At 41.5% G+C, this 17708-nt stretch overlaps 2 protein-coding genes across 4 annotated transcripts in view; both read left to right on the top strand.

The window, feature by feature from the left end:
* ctbp2a (C-terminal binding protein 2a) overlaps positions 1 to 17708 on the top strand; it is a 77067-nt gene that overhangs the window by 34904 nt on the left and 24455 nt on the right. Inside the window, exon 1 of one of the 3 annotated variants that reach the window (XM_014967882.2) lies at positions 16017 to 17501. The exons of the other annotated variants lie outside the window; for them this stretch is intronic. Within the exon in view, the coding sequence (XP_014823368.1) occupies positions 17480 to 17501 (22 nt within the window). The 5' untranslated portion in view covers positions 16017 to 17479. Of the gene's footprint in view, positions 1 to 16016; positions 17502 to 17708 lie in introns of those variants that run through there. 3 annotated transcript variants of the gene reach the window in all.
* Positions 4080 to 7872, top strand: LOC106929847 (uncharacterized). Its single transcript, XM_015007015.2, has one exon. It carries the CDS (start codon positions 5088 to 5090, stop codon positions 7479 to 7481), a length of 2394 nt encoding a protein of 797 aa, XP_014862501.2. The 5' UTR covers positions 4080 to 5087; the 3' UTR covers positions 7482 to 7872.

The following is a 17708-nucleotide window of genomic DNA, read 5'->3' as shown; positions in this document are numbered from 1 at the left end:
AAAAAAAAAAGCCGCCGCCCTCCCACCGTCCCTCCCTCCCAGCCTCTCAGCTGTTGGTTTGTGATTGGATGCAAACACCACAAGGTGGGGTAGTGGAATTTGTCATGAGGAGTTCAAGTGTTGCCTGGATTGCGGCGATGTAGGTAATGCTTGATTGTGCATCATCCTCATCTTTGTCATTTAAGTTTTTGTTTAAAATGTGGAATTTCTCACAGAGTGGTCAGTCGTACTGAAATATAATGAAGACAAGGATTTGTTTTGTTTTTTTTTTCTTTAAAGAAAAAAAAAAATATTACCCATATTACTCCATCTCTCATGTTCTGGCATCCAGCTCTGGTATGAAGTCATCGGAGTGGCGTCTGGATCCGTTTCTTCCCTCGCCCACCATGAAACCGTACTCTGCACCTATTGGCCTGTTCTAACCTCCCCTCAAAACCCACAGCTTTCCTTACAGGCTTTAAGGGAAAGCAGCGAGGGAACTAATTAGCGAGGGGGAAACAATCGAAAAACAGACCAGATGCAAATTTACTTGCACTATGCTAAAAGGTACAATCTTTATTTCTTACTAGCTGACATTGAAGCAGAGTGAACTTTTTTCTGTTTACCAAAAGCATTTCTATTAGTTAAATGGTGGAATAACTGAAGTCTACATACATCTATGTTTTACTTAGAAGAATTGTCTTTAAAGTTTGTGACTTGAGTCAAATGTTTTGGGTGACCTTAAAGCTTTTCACACATTTTCTGAAGTTATCCCCTCTGACAGAATGAGTGAGATCAGTGTTTTGTGATGGTAACATTAAATTACTGACTGTGTTATCTTTAAACGCTGTATTACTGTAACTAACCCGGTAGCATATATTGAGTTGAAAATTCTCTTCTTGATATGTTGTTTGATTTATTCAGATTGTCTATGATGCCACACAAGGAAGCAGTATGTTTGAAGGATTTCCTTAAACAAATCCAAAAGTATGCCTCCATTATTATCTCAAATAATCACAACCACTTTGTGTCATTTTGAACCTGAGCTGTGTATGTAAATATCTTGTTTCGGTTGCAAACGGCTAAGTGGTTGTGTTTGAAACAAGTCTGGGAATAATATACTTTAAAAGTGTGACTGTTCTACGTGTCTGCTGTCTGAGCTGGCGTGTACAGGAACCTTGGCGATTGAAGTTGGAGTTTAGCTCTTTGAAAAGTCTCAGTTATGAAGTATTATAACAACCTGTGGCTTACTTGGATCAGAAGAGAGAGAGAGAAGGGATTATGGCATAACGTAGCTGATGCAGAGGAACAGTTCCAGGAAAAAAAAAAAAAAAAAAAATATATATATATATATATATATATATATATTGTTTCAGTTTAACCCAACGTTACACGTTTACTATTTAGTAAAATAACAGCTTACTCACATTTATAGACCATTTAGTTGCTATAGAGAGGCTTTTGGGGGGCAAATATCTTTATTGCGCTCACAAACACAGCAGCTATGCCCATACCGTCTGTTAAACGTGCGTTGCAATTTATCTGACTGTATCATTTCCTGCAGCGGTATTGGTATTGCAATCTCATTTTGAGGCAGAAGTCCCTGCCACACGGTCACACATACGTTAGTGCAATTACCATTCAAACCATGTCTTTGCTACATGACACGTCACTCTATAGGAGGCAGTTGTTTTTATTTCTGTTGAGGGCCGGCGTTCCCTTTGAGTTAGCGTGTGATTTTTATTCATGTATGGGCAGCGGGCCAAGGCCAAGGCTTTAGTTGGGGGATTACGCATGCGAATGAAAAGCGATGTAAATGAAGTGCTGCAGCCGCTGCAGTCTTTTGCGTGCCAAAAGACGAGCAGAGCAGGGTCGAAAGGCTGCCAGGCTGAAAGTAAATTTTTAAATCGGCTTGTTTAGTATAACACCTTGGAGTCAAAAATGTATAAAGAGTGTGAACTTTGTACAAAAAAAAAGAAAAAGAAAATGCACACATTTACATGCTCACACGTACAGTGCTGTGAAAAGCATTTATAGCCTTGTACCTCCTCACTGTTTCACATTTCAAGCAAAAATAACCAATGGATTGATTGTGATTTGTCATTTTTTTACAAACTAAAACTCTGAAAAGTGTTGTGCATTTATTATGCGCCTCTCTTTACATGCATGTAAAAAACGACACACTATGCCTCTGATTTAGTGGGAGCCCTGCTCCTTCTTCTCTGTATCAAGAGATTGTTATTCTGTAAGAATTATTTTTAAGAAACTTTACTCTTTCTGTGTGGCCTGGTACTAAATAACCATTGGTTGGTCCTGATTTGTGTCCCAGTGTTTGGAGGCCTTTGATGTAAAGGGACAGAGCAAACAAGTGAAAGATAGTTTTCTAGTGAGATGATTCGAATTAGAACGTTTCGGTCTGTACAGCCTTTGCTGTGCGGTGAAGAAAACAACACTATACATGCTCCTAAAAATACACTATGGTGCTGCCACCACTATGTTTTACGGTGGGGAGGCTTCCCTGCAATAACAACAGGGCTGATGGTCAAAGTTGAAGATGGAGCTAAAATTTGAGACTGGATCAGAGGTTTACCTTTGAGCAGGACATCAACCCTGCAAGCATACGGCCGTACATTGGAATAGTTCGCTTCAAAATAATTGATTTAGGATATTTTTTGCAAAAAAGGATGGGAAAGAATTTTAGCTTCTGTGTAACAAACGTAACTCAAAATACTTTGGCAGCTGTGTTTTTGGAGTTGGAGCAAATGAAAATGTATAAATGGTATGTTTTCCTCCAGCTTCATAACATGGAGAAAATCTGCATTGGTTTATTACACTGAAATCCCAGTGACATACAATGAAGCATGATAAAAGTAAACATACGTTTTCAAGGCACTGTATACCTAAAATGACAAACCACTTTTATATGAAGGAAAGGGGCTGAGTAATGGAGAGGGAGAGAACTAATGAATGTCCGTGAAACTACCTGTTTAACAGAATAAAATGCAAGTTGAAACCTTTTGTTAGCCTTTACTCCTCTCGCGAGTTTTACTTTGATCTCTTTGATCCCTCTCTTATTGTCTTCATGTATTCACATCTTATCTCACATCAAGCAGGCTAGTAGTTCTTCCATCATACTGGGGAGAAAAGGAAAAAAAACAAAACATCATATGCATTTTTTCTCTGTGATCCCACAAGAAACAAACCCAACACAATAGAATAGACAGCTTATTCTCTGATCTCTTCCTACACTTATTATGCAACACTGATTAAACAAGATATTTGTGCCAGGAACTAATCTGCTTTTAGGTTTCACAGGGCTATGGCAGGGTTTTTAAGATTTTTATTTATTTATTTATTTTTTTCTCCAAGGAAATGTGATGATTATATTTTCAGTTTAAAATGCAAGTCATCACCAATAGCAACATGTGACTAAATTTGGATGGAAAATGGACACTTCTTCCACTGACATTTGTCTTCACACATTAATACACAAGAGGCCAGAAGGGACCAGCTTTCAGTCAGGAAGTAAGGTAGAATATTCTTGGTTTAAAAATAAAAAGCAATAAATAACAACATTAATGGATCATCAAAAATGGGAAGAAAAAAACATTCTGTGGACTCTATATGAAGATATATATATCGACCTTGTCAGCAACCGAAGCATTTTGAAGCGCAAAAGGTACTTTGGATTAAATGCTGCGACATAAAGCCCCATCCCCCACTCCACGAGCTTTATGCACACAGACGAATGCACGCAAACCCCCTCCTCCACCCTGGTGTTTTACTTTTTATAACAAGGGAGAACATCCAGATTACTGAATCTTTTTCAGGGAGTGAGATCATAAGAGATTTTCAAAAATAAATAAATAAATAAAAGGGGCGAGGGAGGTATTTGGGTGCGGCATATATTTCAGCAAAACAAGGTTTCATCATGGAGTTAAATTATAAATATTTATATCAAGAGTTGAAAACCGCAAGTTCTGGATTTGTTTCTTTCTGTCCACTCCACCCCGGAGCAGACGGTAGCGGAGGACAAGTCCGAGTTTACAATATTCCCAGCCTCAGATTATTGCAGTGTTCAATGCCCTGCAGTTGCTTTATAAACAGCAGGTCTGAGTAATCCCAAATCAAGGAGAGCAAAGCAGCGGCAGAGATCGTCAAGGACATTTCAGAGTGCATTGGGCAGCAGTTGTGTGGTGGCTCTGCTGCAAGCATGGGGCCCGAGGGATTAGAGTCCAATCAGACTGGATTTGATGTTTGCTGACAGCACATGGGACTTAGCTGAGCCGACTGTATTTCATTTGTTTTCAATGAAGCCGCGCACCTTGCCTGGCCTTCCTTCCGTGTCCTGTTACTCTGATGCGTCTGAAACCTGTTGACGGCCACGGATCATCAGCAACTTCAGGTGGGTGTCTGGAGGAAGGGGGAGGCCTGGGGGAAGTTGTGGGAATGGGTTTCAAGTAGGATTGGCTTCATTGTCATCACCAGGTTTCCTAACTGGTTCACGTGACGTCACAGAAGGAAGTGGAATTAAACAGGCTTTATTTGGATGTAATCCTCCATAGCAATCGGCAGAGCGAGTAAAATGTCCCACTGAAGGGGGAGATAAACCGTTCTGGATTAGTACAAGCCCCAGCCCATCCCAACCCATAACCCAGCCTATCCTCTTTTTTTTTCTTCTTTTTTTTTTTGACCTACTAACAAATGTGTAGTGGCTATCTTGAGCTTGCGTCCTGTGATCGGGTCTTCCATGGAATAACTCAGCTGCTTCCACAGTGTTTGTGTGGTTTTGTGTGATATGGATGATTTTGTGTGTGGTGTCCTTTTTCCTCTTGCACAACAAGGCAGCATGACCAGAGATTAATTATTCAAGGACTGCCAGCTAAAGGGGGAGTCATCCGATAGCTGGGACTTATAACAAGCTGGTATCAGGTGAAACTGTGCACTTTGTTAGGTGTTTTTTTGTGCTTGCTTTGTGCTTCCCTTTCGGTTCTATCTTTGATGCTGGAAAGTTGAACTTTTAAATACTCCAAAGAAATTTTTATTGTGGCTTTTTTATACATCTGATTTATTTTTTTTAAAGAAAAGCTATTTCCTTTTTTTTGCCAATGCTTGTTACGAACAAACAATTGGGTCTTGGACGCTCCCACAGTTGGGACACGTTAGGGGGGAATGAGGGTCAGTGGCAGAGGCAGTGCGACAGTGTGTATGACCAGCAAGCAAGAGTAGCAGGCCGACGGAGCTCCCTGTCATACGGGGAGGGAGGAGGCTGGTACGAAGCTCCACCGGGGGTGCGTCCCCCTGACCTGGATTTGAAACGTGCTTCATATTCTTACCAAGACTCTTCCTACGGACAGGTCTACACAGAGCGGCACGACCCACGCGGACTCAGGAAGAGCTCTGTGCCTGACATAAACCACTACGAACGGATACCAATGGCTCACCGAGGCTCCATTCCACATCAAGATTACTACTCTCATGACCCAGCCATGACTCCTCGGCCACCTGAAGGCATTTACAGGCCAGAGCACCAGCCTCCGCCACCTCACCCTCATCAACTCAGCAGGTCAGGCTCCCATTTTGGAATAGCTCCTGGGGCTCGTACTGTGTGGGATCAAACTCAGCAAGGCAGAAGTGGACCTCAAGCTCCTTCATCACCTTTGCCTCCACAACCACCTCCAACAGCCCATGAGTTAAGTCGGACTTACAGGGAACCTGGGGCTATAACCGTTGCCAAGATTATGCAAGACGGCCAACAGCGCTTACCTTCCAGAGACCTACCTCCCGGTCACTATGGTATGGACCATCCATCTCCTCGATATGCCAGTGAACCACCCCTTCTCACCGGGCCGTCCGTCTATACAGATGTTGATGGACGGCCTCTGGATTCACAGCAGCAAGTTGCCACCTGTCTCGTTGTAGATCCAGCAACTCAAGGTATGATGAGGCAAGAGACTGCATCACCTTACACCATCCAACAACAGCAGCACTTACAGCAGCAACAGTTACAACAGCAGCAGTTGCAACAGCAACAATTACAACAGCAACAACTTCAACAGCAGCAATTACAACAGCAGCAACTTCAACATCAGCAGTTGCAACAGCAGCAACTTCAGCAGCAGCAGTTGCAACAGCAGCAACTTCAACAGCAGCAGCTACAGCAGCAGCAGCTACAGCAGCAGCCAGTTCAGCAGCAGCCTTTACAGCAGCAGCAGCTTCAACAAGAACAGTTGCAGCAGCAGCAGCAGCATCTGCAACAGCCGCTTCCACCTCCACCCGCCATGCCGGTGTCTGATCCTAACCTTGCTCTGTCCTCTCCACTTCCAGCTCCAACTGCTCAAATGCAAACTGTGGCAGTTGTTGCTGCTGCACCTGCACCTCCATCTGTTCAGAGTGCCCCTACTCCAGCTCTTCCTCCTCCTCCAGCTTCCCCACTTCCTGCTCCACCTTCTATGCCTCCTGTATCATCTGTCCCGCAGACACCTTTGCCTGTGGACCCCAAGAAGACGGTGGATCCAGAATTCCTTTCTTTGCTGCGCAATGAAGGCCTCTCGGAGAGCACCATTTCTTCACTCATACAGCAAGGCTTTGACTCTAGTAGCTTGTTAGCTGTTATGGAGGAAAATGATGTCCGCACTGTGGCCCCCAATCTTGGCCAGGCTCGCGTACTGTCTCGGTTGGTTCATAACTACAAGCGGCCCATTGAAGCTACGCCAGCCCCATCCCGTCCTCAAACACCCATGCGAGGTCGCTCTAATAGCTTTAGCCATCGCTCAGACATCTATCAGCAACAACATCACCACCATCCACCGCATCTTTCTCAGGCTTTGGCTGTAGATCCTCAACTAATGCCCCCACCGACTCCTGGGGTCATGCAAACCATTTCTCCAAGGATGGGAGAAGTAGTAAGTCGGAGGCCAAGCAGTGCACCCTCTCAAAACCTCATGGAAGTCACAGGCGGCTACCCAGGTCAACCACCTCGTTCCCCTGGACCATACACTGGAGCCCTTATGCCTGTCCAGTCAAGACCAATGTCTGCTTACTCCGCAGGGGTAACGATGCCCGGGGTGCCTATGCAAGGTATGCAGATTATACCACAGCAGATGACTGGGTCAATGCCTGCACTACCAGGATCCATTCATTCTATGCAAGGTATGCCACAGCACATGCCTGTATCTTTGCCAGCATTACAGCAACCCCCCCAACAAGTACCAAAGGCATACTCTACCAATTATACAGTCCCTATGGAGCTGATGAAAAGGGACAGGAATTTGCTGCCATTATCCCCCATGCATAGCCCTCATCCAAGCCCTCAGCTGATTCGTAAGGGTGGGGGTCCTGCAGCAGACAATGCCATGGTCCCCGTGGGAGCTCCAGTTCAAGGTCAAAGTGCATTGACTGCTAACCAGAAGTTAAGCCGACGCACAGGTCCTCCCGTCATTGTGTCCACCATGGCTTCTCCAGACACAAGTAAATATATCCTTTTTTTAACTATTTTATAGAAATCTTTTGTTTGCTTGGGGTTTTTGTAGATATAACTTTACTTCATATGACTTTTATTTAGTTGATTTACAGATTTAATAGACAAACAATGTATTTTACCTAGGCCCTATTTTGTATAACGATCAGTATATAACACCAGTTCATGGTGCTGCTATTGTATTTAAGTGCTATACAATACAGTCACAAAATGCTTAAAATACCAACTTAAGTGTTGGCTTCCAATTACATATTCAAATTTATTTTCACCAGTTGACTTTATGAATCATTTATACTGTAAGTGAAAAGACCTTTTTTGTGTTTTGCTCTCAGATCAGGACTATTTGTTATTTGATCATTTTTCAAAATGTTTTTAATCTTACTCAGCAGTTTCACCATTTGCTTGCTGTCCTGTGTTTGTGCTTACTCTATCAATCACAGAGAAAGGTTGTGTCTTTTTTAGCTTTTATTCAGGCTTGTGGAGTGAAATGCTTAATGTTGTCTCCTATCTCTTGTCAAAACGGGTTTTTGAATTAACCTGGATTTGGAATAATCACCCTGGAAATCCCTTCCCTGTCCTACTTTTGTTTCCTGCACACATATTGATACTAACATAAAATCTGTCTTTCTCGCCTTCTTATCTGTTTGAGAGACGAATTTTTGTGTCCGCAAGATACTTTACGCAGTCATGTGAGTGATCTAAAGCTGGCGTTTTATCAGAATGAGAAACAGGTCTATTAAGTAAACGCACAAAGTGGTGTTGATAGGGCACAGCATGAAGGATTTGGGGGGAAACAGCTGTCGGCATCCTTTCTGGTACGTCTTAGATGTTAACAACTGTCCTCAGTTCATGTTGCAGTCTGTCAGTCGCTGCATTCATGTGTGAACAGCTTGCATTAAGATTCCTCTGACTGGGAAAGGCAGATATGATGTGCAGATGTGTTAAACCGTTTGGGAACAGACGATATGCATTTGTTGAAACAGTGTGGCTGCAGCGTTTAGGAATGGCTTTTTCCACCACCATTTTTTTTTTAATGTGATAATAAGAATGCTTCAAGGTGGAACAAATGAAACGTTATAGCTACTTGGACAAAGCAACATTCCCACAGACAAAATGTTTGTTAAATTCTCATTGAGTAATAAAAAAAAACAGCTTTCAAGTTTTTATTTTTTTTCATCAGTGGAAAACTAACCCATTTTTTTTCACATATCTTTCTTATACTGCCCTGACATAGTGACCTTTTTAACAAATATGAAAAAAAAGTTTTTATTGAAGTAACTTACTGCAGCTGTAACAAATTGAAAAATTATTTGAAAATTGATTTTGCATTTGTTCAGGTTATCTTTATTTGATACTTTTTTTTGATGACCCGAAACATTTAAAGCATGTCAACAAGTTTAAAGAAACATAGAATTCGGCAAGGTGGCAATTAAAAGAATATTTTGCACAGTAAAGACTGATCTTCCCATTAAAACCAGAGCGAGAAAGCGAGACCAACCCCATCATCAGACAGATAAAATTCAATTACCTTTCTGATTGTGTTATTGTGCCATTGTCTCTGTGCAGGTGGCAATGAGAACAGGGAGAGGGGACGTTAATCCTTCAAATCCTCAATTTCAACTGCTGCACTGATGCATAGACACCTCGATTCAGCTCTGACCAACTTTAACTTTTAGACAGACTTGAACTGTAGGGGAAAAAAAAGCAGATCAAGGAACCAATTATTAGACTAAGCTGGGTTGTCACCCATGAGATCTTTCAGCCTAGGAGGCTGAGGTATAAAAAGGATCCCCCTTTGCTTTGCTGTCAAAACAGGCTGCTGTTCTTGGCTCTCATGGTCTCATGTGTTGGAAGCAGATTGCTTCAAGTGTTCGTCGAGCATCACATTGTTAACACACATACAGTTCGAAGAGGAGACCTTATTTGCATGTGGCCGACATTTGTTACTTTAGTAATTTCATCTCTTAATGGAGACGTCTGTGAAGCTGCACTGAAAGCGTATTCCTAATTTGTGCGCTGCTAAGCAACTCGGTCATTCTGAACCGAGCCGCTTCTGGTTAAATCGTTGGTGCCAAAAAAGTACTTTTAATTTAGAGCTTATTATGATTGTTTTTCTCCCAGTTTTTCCGCTTCAAAAGATTAATATCACAAAATCATGTTTTTACTATATTAATTTAAACTACTATGTTGTTTTTAGACTAACAGCTTTACGCAGAAAAAGCCACCTATTTTGAGCGATATCTATATCAGCTACAAAGAGTTTACTAGGAGCAGAGCTATTTGGGTCTACCGCTATTTGAATTAATAGTCTTATGTGTAACACAGATGGCCAGCACACGCCTCACCCAAATATATGACGCTCAGTGAATTACCCCGAAGTGGGAACATCTACTCCAAACAGGACCTCCCTTCCCCCACTCCAGCATAAAATATCCCACAATATAACCCTGTGGGACTGGACAATGCTACATTGGAAAAAAGAGACATTGCAATGTTTTGTTTCTCAGTACTATATGCATACAGCATAGGGTGTCCTAAAAAATAGTTAATAGCAGGATTAGACGCAAAACGCCAGGAGGTAACCAGTGATCCTTTGATGAGCGAGATTAAGATTTAATTAGAAAGAAGGATACTGTAAGGCTCATTGAAGAAGTTTAGCCTATGTTGGAGCATCTTGTCCAACAACATCTGGTTTTGTTTGAGGTTTTGGTGCCATGTTTTTGGAGTCTCTCTTATAAAAAAAAAGAAGAGAACTTTCTTTTTACTTCCTGTCCTATTTTCTTAAAGGGGCAGTATTTAGTTATATTTGAGGCATGGGTTAGGAGTGCTCTGTGTGATGGGAATTTGAAGACTTCAAGGAGCAGACTTGGGTGAATAGGCAGTGCTTTGCGAGAGCAAGTGTTTAGGTACCCTTGAATGGCTGCCATGGGAGATTCAAGGATTCCTCAAACATACATGACTGCATAAAAAAAACAACAAAAAAAACACTCCAAGTAGGTTTTTGTTATGAGGGAATAACATTATAACATGATATAAAGCTTAAAAAAAAATCATGTTTTTGCAAATACCTCCCTTTTTAATTTTCTATGCGTGACATCTAGCGTCAGCAACGAGGCTCTTGTGTCCTGCTCTACTTTATGGCTTCACCTTATTAACATCCTCCCCTGCAGAGGGGCCCTGCTCCCGTTTGTTGGACGGCCCGAGGGCAGCTCGGGTCAGTTCTGCTCTGCGTGACACACTAGCCGTCTTCTTCCCGTTGGCTTTGTGCGATGGTGGCTGGGGATTGGGACATATTAGTTCTGGATATTGCAGATTATGCGTTTGCAGGGTCCCGGGTAAAGCCGAGCGCAGAGAATGAGGGATAAAAGAAACGAGAGAGAGAGAGTCATGCAACTGGAAGATGACGGTTGCTGACTGCATGGTTGTGGGGGGCAGAGAATTGTCAGCTGTCATTCAATGAGGTTATCTCTGCAATCTTACATGTGCAGTGAGGGTCAAACACTGACCTTAATCTGGACTGACAGTAAAAGGTTGTTCTTGTTGTTATGTTGGTGGTCACTCTGTACTTTGGAGGAGATGATTTTTTTTTTTCAGTAACCTTGCAAATGGGCAAAATAAATGAGTTGTTCTTCCTCCAAGTTTTGTCTCTCTCTTTTTCAAGTTTGTCATAACACACTTGTTATCTACACACTAAGGGATGTATGACTTGGTGTATAGATAACAACCATATACTGTATGTTGCACCTGGAGGTTTGATAATTTGCTCTAGGTGAGCAAATTATCACCTAGATTTTTGATTTTATGAAATCAAAAAATCTCAACCCTCTCCACCAAATCTCTTCGAAATTAATTGTTTTTATTTCTAATATATACATTTTTTCTTAAGGAAAAAAAACATCTTTCCTGTTGTACTTCTGTGCAGCTATCAGTTGTCAGGATTTAGCAGCTTACACATCTCAAGCGACAATCTGTATTCGTCAGAATGTACTGCATGATATCGACATCAACATCTGATATTAACAACTGTTGTTTATTTCCTTTAAGTTGCTGTTTCTGTACGCATTTCATGGAGTGGTCTGGGACGAGGTTGGACATGTGCTATTTGTTTGGTCGTGTGATAGTGGTGGCCATGCACCGCCGGGGTTGTGTCTTAACTCAAAGACTGAAGCAATGTCACCGATAGTGATGCCTTGAAATAAATCCGTCCTTTATTGCATTGCAGGCTCACCTCAAGCTGGCAGAGCCTGCAGTCCTCAATGCAGTCGTCCCAAATATTGCCAAGGAAGCACATTTATTTTCGTTGAGCATTCTCTAAATCTCTCTGAGTGCCTCCCCACTTCTTCTTCTTCATCTTCTTCTTCTTTTCAGTTGTAGATTCAATGCTAAGACGTGCCGCAAGCACATGTGCAATGTGCAAAGTCGAGTTGCGTCCAAACATCAGACCCTATATTGTAAGAACACGAGTCGGAAGCTGTGAATTATTGAATCCTGCGATGTAGTCGAACCGTCTGAGCTGGAGCTGAATATCGTGCAGTGAATGGCCAGGCTCACTGTGAAGACTTAGTTTCGCTCGGGGCTCAACCTGACGACAGCTGCTTTGTTTCAGGCGCTTCAACTGCATGTTACAGTGAAGAAAAGCTGGCTAAGCGCTGTCATTTCCTGTCACATCTGGATTTGTTTTGTGCTATAATGTCAGCACTGTTCAGTGATGGTGAGAAATGGGAAGGTCAGACAAACTGCATTCAGATTTCTCACTCGTGTATCAAGTGCCTGTGTTAATGGTACAAGTATAGGCAGCAGCTTCACCACGAGCAGAGAGACCAAACTGATGTGTCTGTTCGAGCTTAGCCTTTAGCTGCTTTAGATTTATTGGTTAGACCTTTTACTCTAACATAGTTGTAGAAATATGACATTTTCAGAAACATTCAGTGTGTACAACGAAATGTGGAGTAATTTTGATATAAACTTTCATTGATCTCTACAACTATGAGTGTATAAAGGTGCTTGTTTTTTACACTCTTTTGCACTCTTCCACGTCTCTTTGTTTATTGTGCAGAAGCCCTAATAATGTATCAGATCTTCTCAGAAACCTTTTGAATTGAGATTTTTTTTTTCTTAGTGCGTTAGCTGGGGTCAAACAACCGCTAACACGCTAACACTCAGCTTTCTGTTAAAGTTTGTCATCCCATAGTGTTAATGTCTTTGTAATTTGTACTGGTAGCTTGTAAACTTGTCTCTCACAGATAAAATCTCTGATGTTGCATATATGTATGAGTTGGAAAACACAGAACTAATACAAATCTTAAATGTATGCTTGTTTATTGACTAACATTTATGAATTTAGACTCCTACGCATACATTTTAAATTGACAGTAATCTAACCCCATGCATCCTCTTTGCAGATTTAGACCTTGTTGCGTGAATGATGGCTTTTGAGAATGACTTTACAGAAGATATGTAGGGTTTGCTCCTCCCTGTTTAATGTGATCTGCTCCTTTTCTCATTTTTGGAAGAAAAAAAAAGTTCAACAAGATAATGTGAGAAACATGTTTCCAGAAAAAAAAAAATCTGTCAGATCAGCACATTCATTCCCAATTGCGGTTGTGGCCTAAAAAGCTTGTCAACAGGAGAAAAACATGGGATGAGTGATTTGTAGAAAGTAAGATGAACTAAAACCAAAGAATCCATGCAGCAGTGAACACGATGCTGTAGATTAAACAGTGGACCAAGTTTGGGATTTGACTATTCCAGGTTAGCCAGAAGCTGCTTGGTACTTTCTACAATTAGAAGTAGTTTGTGCAAGAATGTAATTGCAAATATGAGAAGCTTAATATATTGTATATGTGCATTTGTGATGCGGTTAATTAAAGCTACCCGAGTATCACAGAAGTTAAAAAAAAAAAAAGTATTTTCATACAAATCCTAATACATAAAAAATAGATAGTAAAACTGAACATTGCAGTAATGAAAATTTTATCCGCAACATTTATTTATTGTGAATTTTGTTTTGATACATTGAAGATAAAACCTCCAAATGTTTATTGTATCTTTCTGCTGCTCCTCTCCTTATGGAGTAACACCTTTAAAACAAGCTAATATTTTCCTCTTGTGTAGAGCCTGTAGTTAACATCTAAAAGAACACAGTGAAGATAAATGGTTAGATCCAACCCTTCAGCTTTCACACCGTTTTTGAAATATTGCAGAAATAATTAAGAATCAGCCAGATTTATTTATTTATTTATTTATTTATTTTTTTTTTTTTTTTTTTTTTTCAATTTTTTGAGCAAGGAGGAGCCTAATTTCACAGCAACCGGTTGGTGAAGATCAACAAGGCTTGAGAAAACCAGACCACTGTGCTTCAAAGTGCTTTAAATTCTTGCAAGTGTATAAAAACATGGGAATCAGTTATTATCTAAAAGCTTGCAAATGCATTAATCTTACATGAAATATGAGTAATATGAGAGAGCAAATTAAATCTCGTGAGACAAACTGAGTCACGGCAGTAACAACTGTAGACATTTGTTTGTTCTCCCTTCCCTCATCTGCCCACCTCCACCCTTTCGCTTCATCCTCACCCACCCTCCGTGAGCGGTGGAGTCCCCCTGAACTATTCGCTTTGTGAAAATAAAATCTTCATGGCTGTTAAGCCTAAGTGAAGGGGAGGCAGAGCTGAGCGATCATGTCTGTGCGCATCTGTTCATCTAAGCGCTGCTAGACTTGACACTTCTGCACGACCCCCTCTGCCCCCCCCCCCTTTTTTTTTTTCCAACAAAAGCGAAAGGAAGATTTATTTAGAGGTGTAGATGAATCTCATTTGCGCCCAAAGAAAATAATATATATTTCTCAGCAGGCATGTCAGGCATGTTCAAGGTGAGAGGGGCGCCGTGAATGGGATTGTGTTTCTCACTGTTTGGCGGTCAAGCCGGATGATTTGTGTCGCGTTCGATGTAGCTTAGGTCTCTGCTGTTAGACGTTGAGCCAAAGCATGCATCGTTCAGGAAAGTGAAAATTATGGCAGTTACTTTCAGTAAGTAAAGTCTTAGTTACATTTTTCTAACCGTGTAGCACGCTTATTTACTCTCCAACACGTTGTGTTTGCTCAGGTCGTTTCAGAAACGTGAGAAGACAAATGTTTGTGGTGAAAGTTCAGCCACATTCAGAGGAAGCTGATTGGACAGTCAGAGTACACAGGAGGCTCGTATTACTTTTATGAATGGGATCGTTTTTTTTTTCTTTCTTTACTACAGATAGTGGTCTCTGGTTTCATGCTGTAGCTGAAGCTCCTCAATAAAGCAGCTGAAATGCTCTCATTTTTTTTAGTATTTAGAAGGTTGGAAATTAAGGCTTTTACTATTACTTCTATTTTTTATTATTATTATTTTGTGAAATTTAGGACTCTCAAGCTAAGAAAACATTCTTCATTTAAAAAATCTTGATCAGAAGTGGTCTCATAAAAATCCCTTTAGAAAAGTGGCTTAGTGTTGGGCTGGCCTGTCAGTCTGGTGTCGTAGTAAATACACTAATCTCTTCTTGGTTTTTAATCCTGGAATCTTGGAGAGATTTTCGTATAATTGTTGCTTTTAGACACTTTGAAACAGACTTCTTATGTTGTTAAATACAAGAACTGACAACATTATTCAGTAGATTATATGTAGGTTATGTGCAGCACAACAGCACTCAGATCAGCACTACTACTAAAATTACTTCAGAAAGCAGAAAAAAACAAACTTTATTACAATAAGGCATACAATTCTCACCATATCATGACCTTGAAGAAAAATACCACGTTTGAGTGTTTTTATGAAATAAATTAAAACAAGATCATACTTAACATAATCTAAGAGATTTTATTTAAAACCTAAAAGCGCAGGTAAAAATGTTGCTAAAAGAAAACATATTATTACTGTCACACTGAAACTATATTTTTGAGGCGCGTATTAAAGCAAAACTTGAAGGATTGCCACTCTTTAACTTTAGAAGTAGTGTTTACGGTGCTCGGGTTTTGCACAGTAAGCACAGAGTGCATAAGAGCCAGTCTGCTCACGGATTGAAAACTGCACTTTTAGGATATTGACACTGCGCTCTGTGTTTTTCATTTTTCATTTTTTCTATTCTAATACTGCCAAGCGGGCCACTGTGTTTGTTTTATGTGAAGAAAAGCGGAGACGCTGCTTCAGGAGGGGTGGACGGATATCTGATTTCTTTCATCAAAAGCTCATTGTTAGGACAGTGAACCTGTGGAACAGTGCGACAGAAAATTGTCGTTTTCGACATGAAACATTTAAAAGCTACGGTGTTTCCAAATGGCAATGTTAACATTTAGTTTTAAACCGATTAATTGTTTGTTGCCATCAAACATTTGTGGACAATTTACTGTAGTTCAGAAAGTGAAATGCTTTCTTTTTTCTAAAACCGTAATACAGAAACCAGTTGTGACACGAGAAATAAGCGTTACATTTTGTCAAATGCCATCATTATAATTAATCAAACTCGAAGCAAATGGGATTTTAGCCCTGATTTAAATTAACTCAGTGTTTCAGTTGTTTTGCAGTTTTCTGGAAGTTTGATCCAGATTTTGTGGTGCATGGAAGCTGAATGCTGCTTCTCCATGTTTGGTTCTGGTTCTGTTGACGTAGAGGAGACCAGAACCAGAAGACCTGCGTGCTCTGGAAGGTTGATAACAATGACAACAGCAGATCTCTAATGTGTTTCGGTGCTAAACTGTTCAGCAATTTCTGAACTAACAGCATTTTCAAGCGTATTCTTTGAGCTACGGGGAGCCGCAGTAGGAACTTTCAAACTGGGGCGACGTGCTCTATTTTCCTAGTTTTAGTGAGGACACAAGCAATTCTCACTCCGTCTCAGCTTGTATTTGTGTGCTTCATTTTGAACTTAATGAAAGCAAAACCTACTTAAAAGGTGCCGCAAAACCAGTTCTGCCTGTTTTAAGAAGAATAGAGTGGAGTGGAATAAAAAAAAAAGAAAAGAAAAAAAAAGGAAATGCAGCGTCAGATATTGGAGGAGAGTTTGAGGGTGTGAGGCGGACGAAGGGGGAGAGAGGGCAGTCTTAAAGCCCAGATCACAAATAATAAAACATAGAGGCAGGGAAAGAAAGAGGGAGGGAGGAAGGGAGGAGTGAGGGGAAAAAAAAGGAAAGTATGTAATGTAAAAAGGGAAGGTCAGAGAGAATGGAGGAGAAACATGTGCCAGGATTGCTACACCTCTCGCTCCCTTTTTTCTTTTCTTTCACATAGCTGTGGTAGCAGATTGTTTTCTTTCTATCGCTTTTTTTTTTTTTTCCTTTTTTCTCCTCTTACGCCCCCCCACCTCTTCCTCTCTCTCCCTGCGTCTCGCTGTGACTTCCAACAAAAGGCTGACGGAGCGAGCCTGACGTCTGAATGAATAGCCCGAACCTGCTGTAAAGAGGGAGAAGAAGGAGGAGAGAGACGGAGCCGACCGAGAGGAGGCTGGAGAGAAACGGATACGAGTGATCCAGCTGAAAAAGGGGGGGGGGAAGAGCAAAAAAAAAAAAAAGACCAAGTGCCGATCGCCGACCGGAGGGAGAAAAAAAGAAGAGAGATCCTTTAATTTTCCTCCTCCTCTCTGGAGATTAAAAGAGTTTAAGGATCCGTTTTTGACCGCACGAGCAGAGAGCGGGGAGAGTGGCCATCGTCTCTCTTCTCCGTGTCCCTCCCCCTCGCCCGCTGCCCTCTTGTGCCACCATCCATTTTTCTTTTCTCCCCCCACCACGACCACCACCACCACCAACAGTACCAGTCATCTGAGAAATGGAACTTCTTGGGGTGAGGTGACGAAGGAGGACAGATTTGGAAACGAGCAGCGGGGGAGCGAGACAAGCGATAGAGGACAGAAGGAGGCTGGAGCAGGAGGAGGCAAAGGGAGGCAGAGAGGAGAATAACCCCAGGGCACAGTGTGTGAGAACACACCAACGCCCAAATCTGCTTTCTGTCCGTCACCTCTAAAATTTCCTTCTGCCATGTGTATTACCTGATTTCAAGAATGTGGAGACAGCATTTCCCAGGCAAGAGGAACAGTTCACATCTTATATTTGTGTGTGTGTGCGTGCGTGCGTGCGTGCGTGCGTGCGTGCGTGCGTGCGTGCGTGCGTGCATGCGTGCGCGTGTGTGTGTTGCTGCACCCATCATGGGTAATAATAAATGTCTGTGGTGTCTGCAGGGAGGAGGGAGTTGGCTTTAAGATGAAAGGGCTGCTTATATTTTACAAATGA

Source organism: Poecilia mexicana, unplaced genomic scaffold (genome assembly GCF_051168715.1).
Source record: "Poecilia mexicana isolate PSO_F unplaced genomic scaffold, ASM5116871v1 scaffold_15, whole genome shotgun sequence".
Classification (NCBI taxonomy): Eukaryota; Metazoa; Chordata; class Actinopteri; order Cyprinodontiformes; family Poeciliidae; genus Poecilia; species Poecilia mexicana.
This window is presented reverse-complemented; position numbering and strand designations above follow the sequence as displayed.

What these genes read in the sequence shown, in the direction of transcription:
- LOC106929847 (XM_015007015.2), top strand. Translation starts at nt 5,088, where the DNA reads ATGCTTGTTACGAACAAACAATTGGGTCTTGGACGCTCCCACAGTTGG.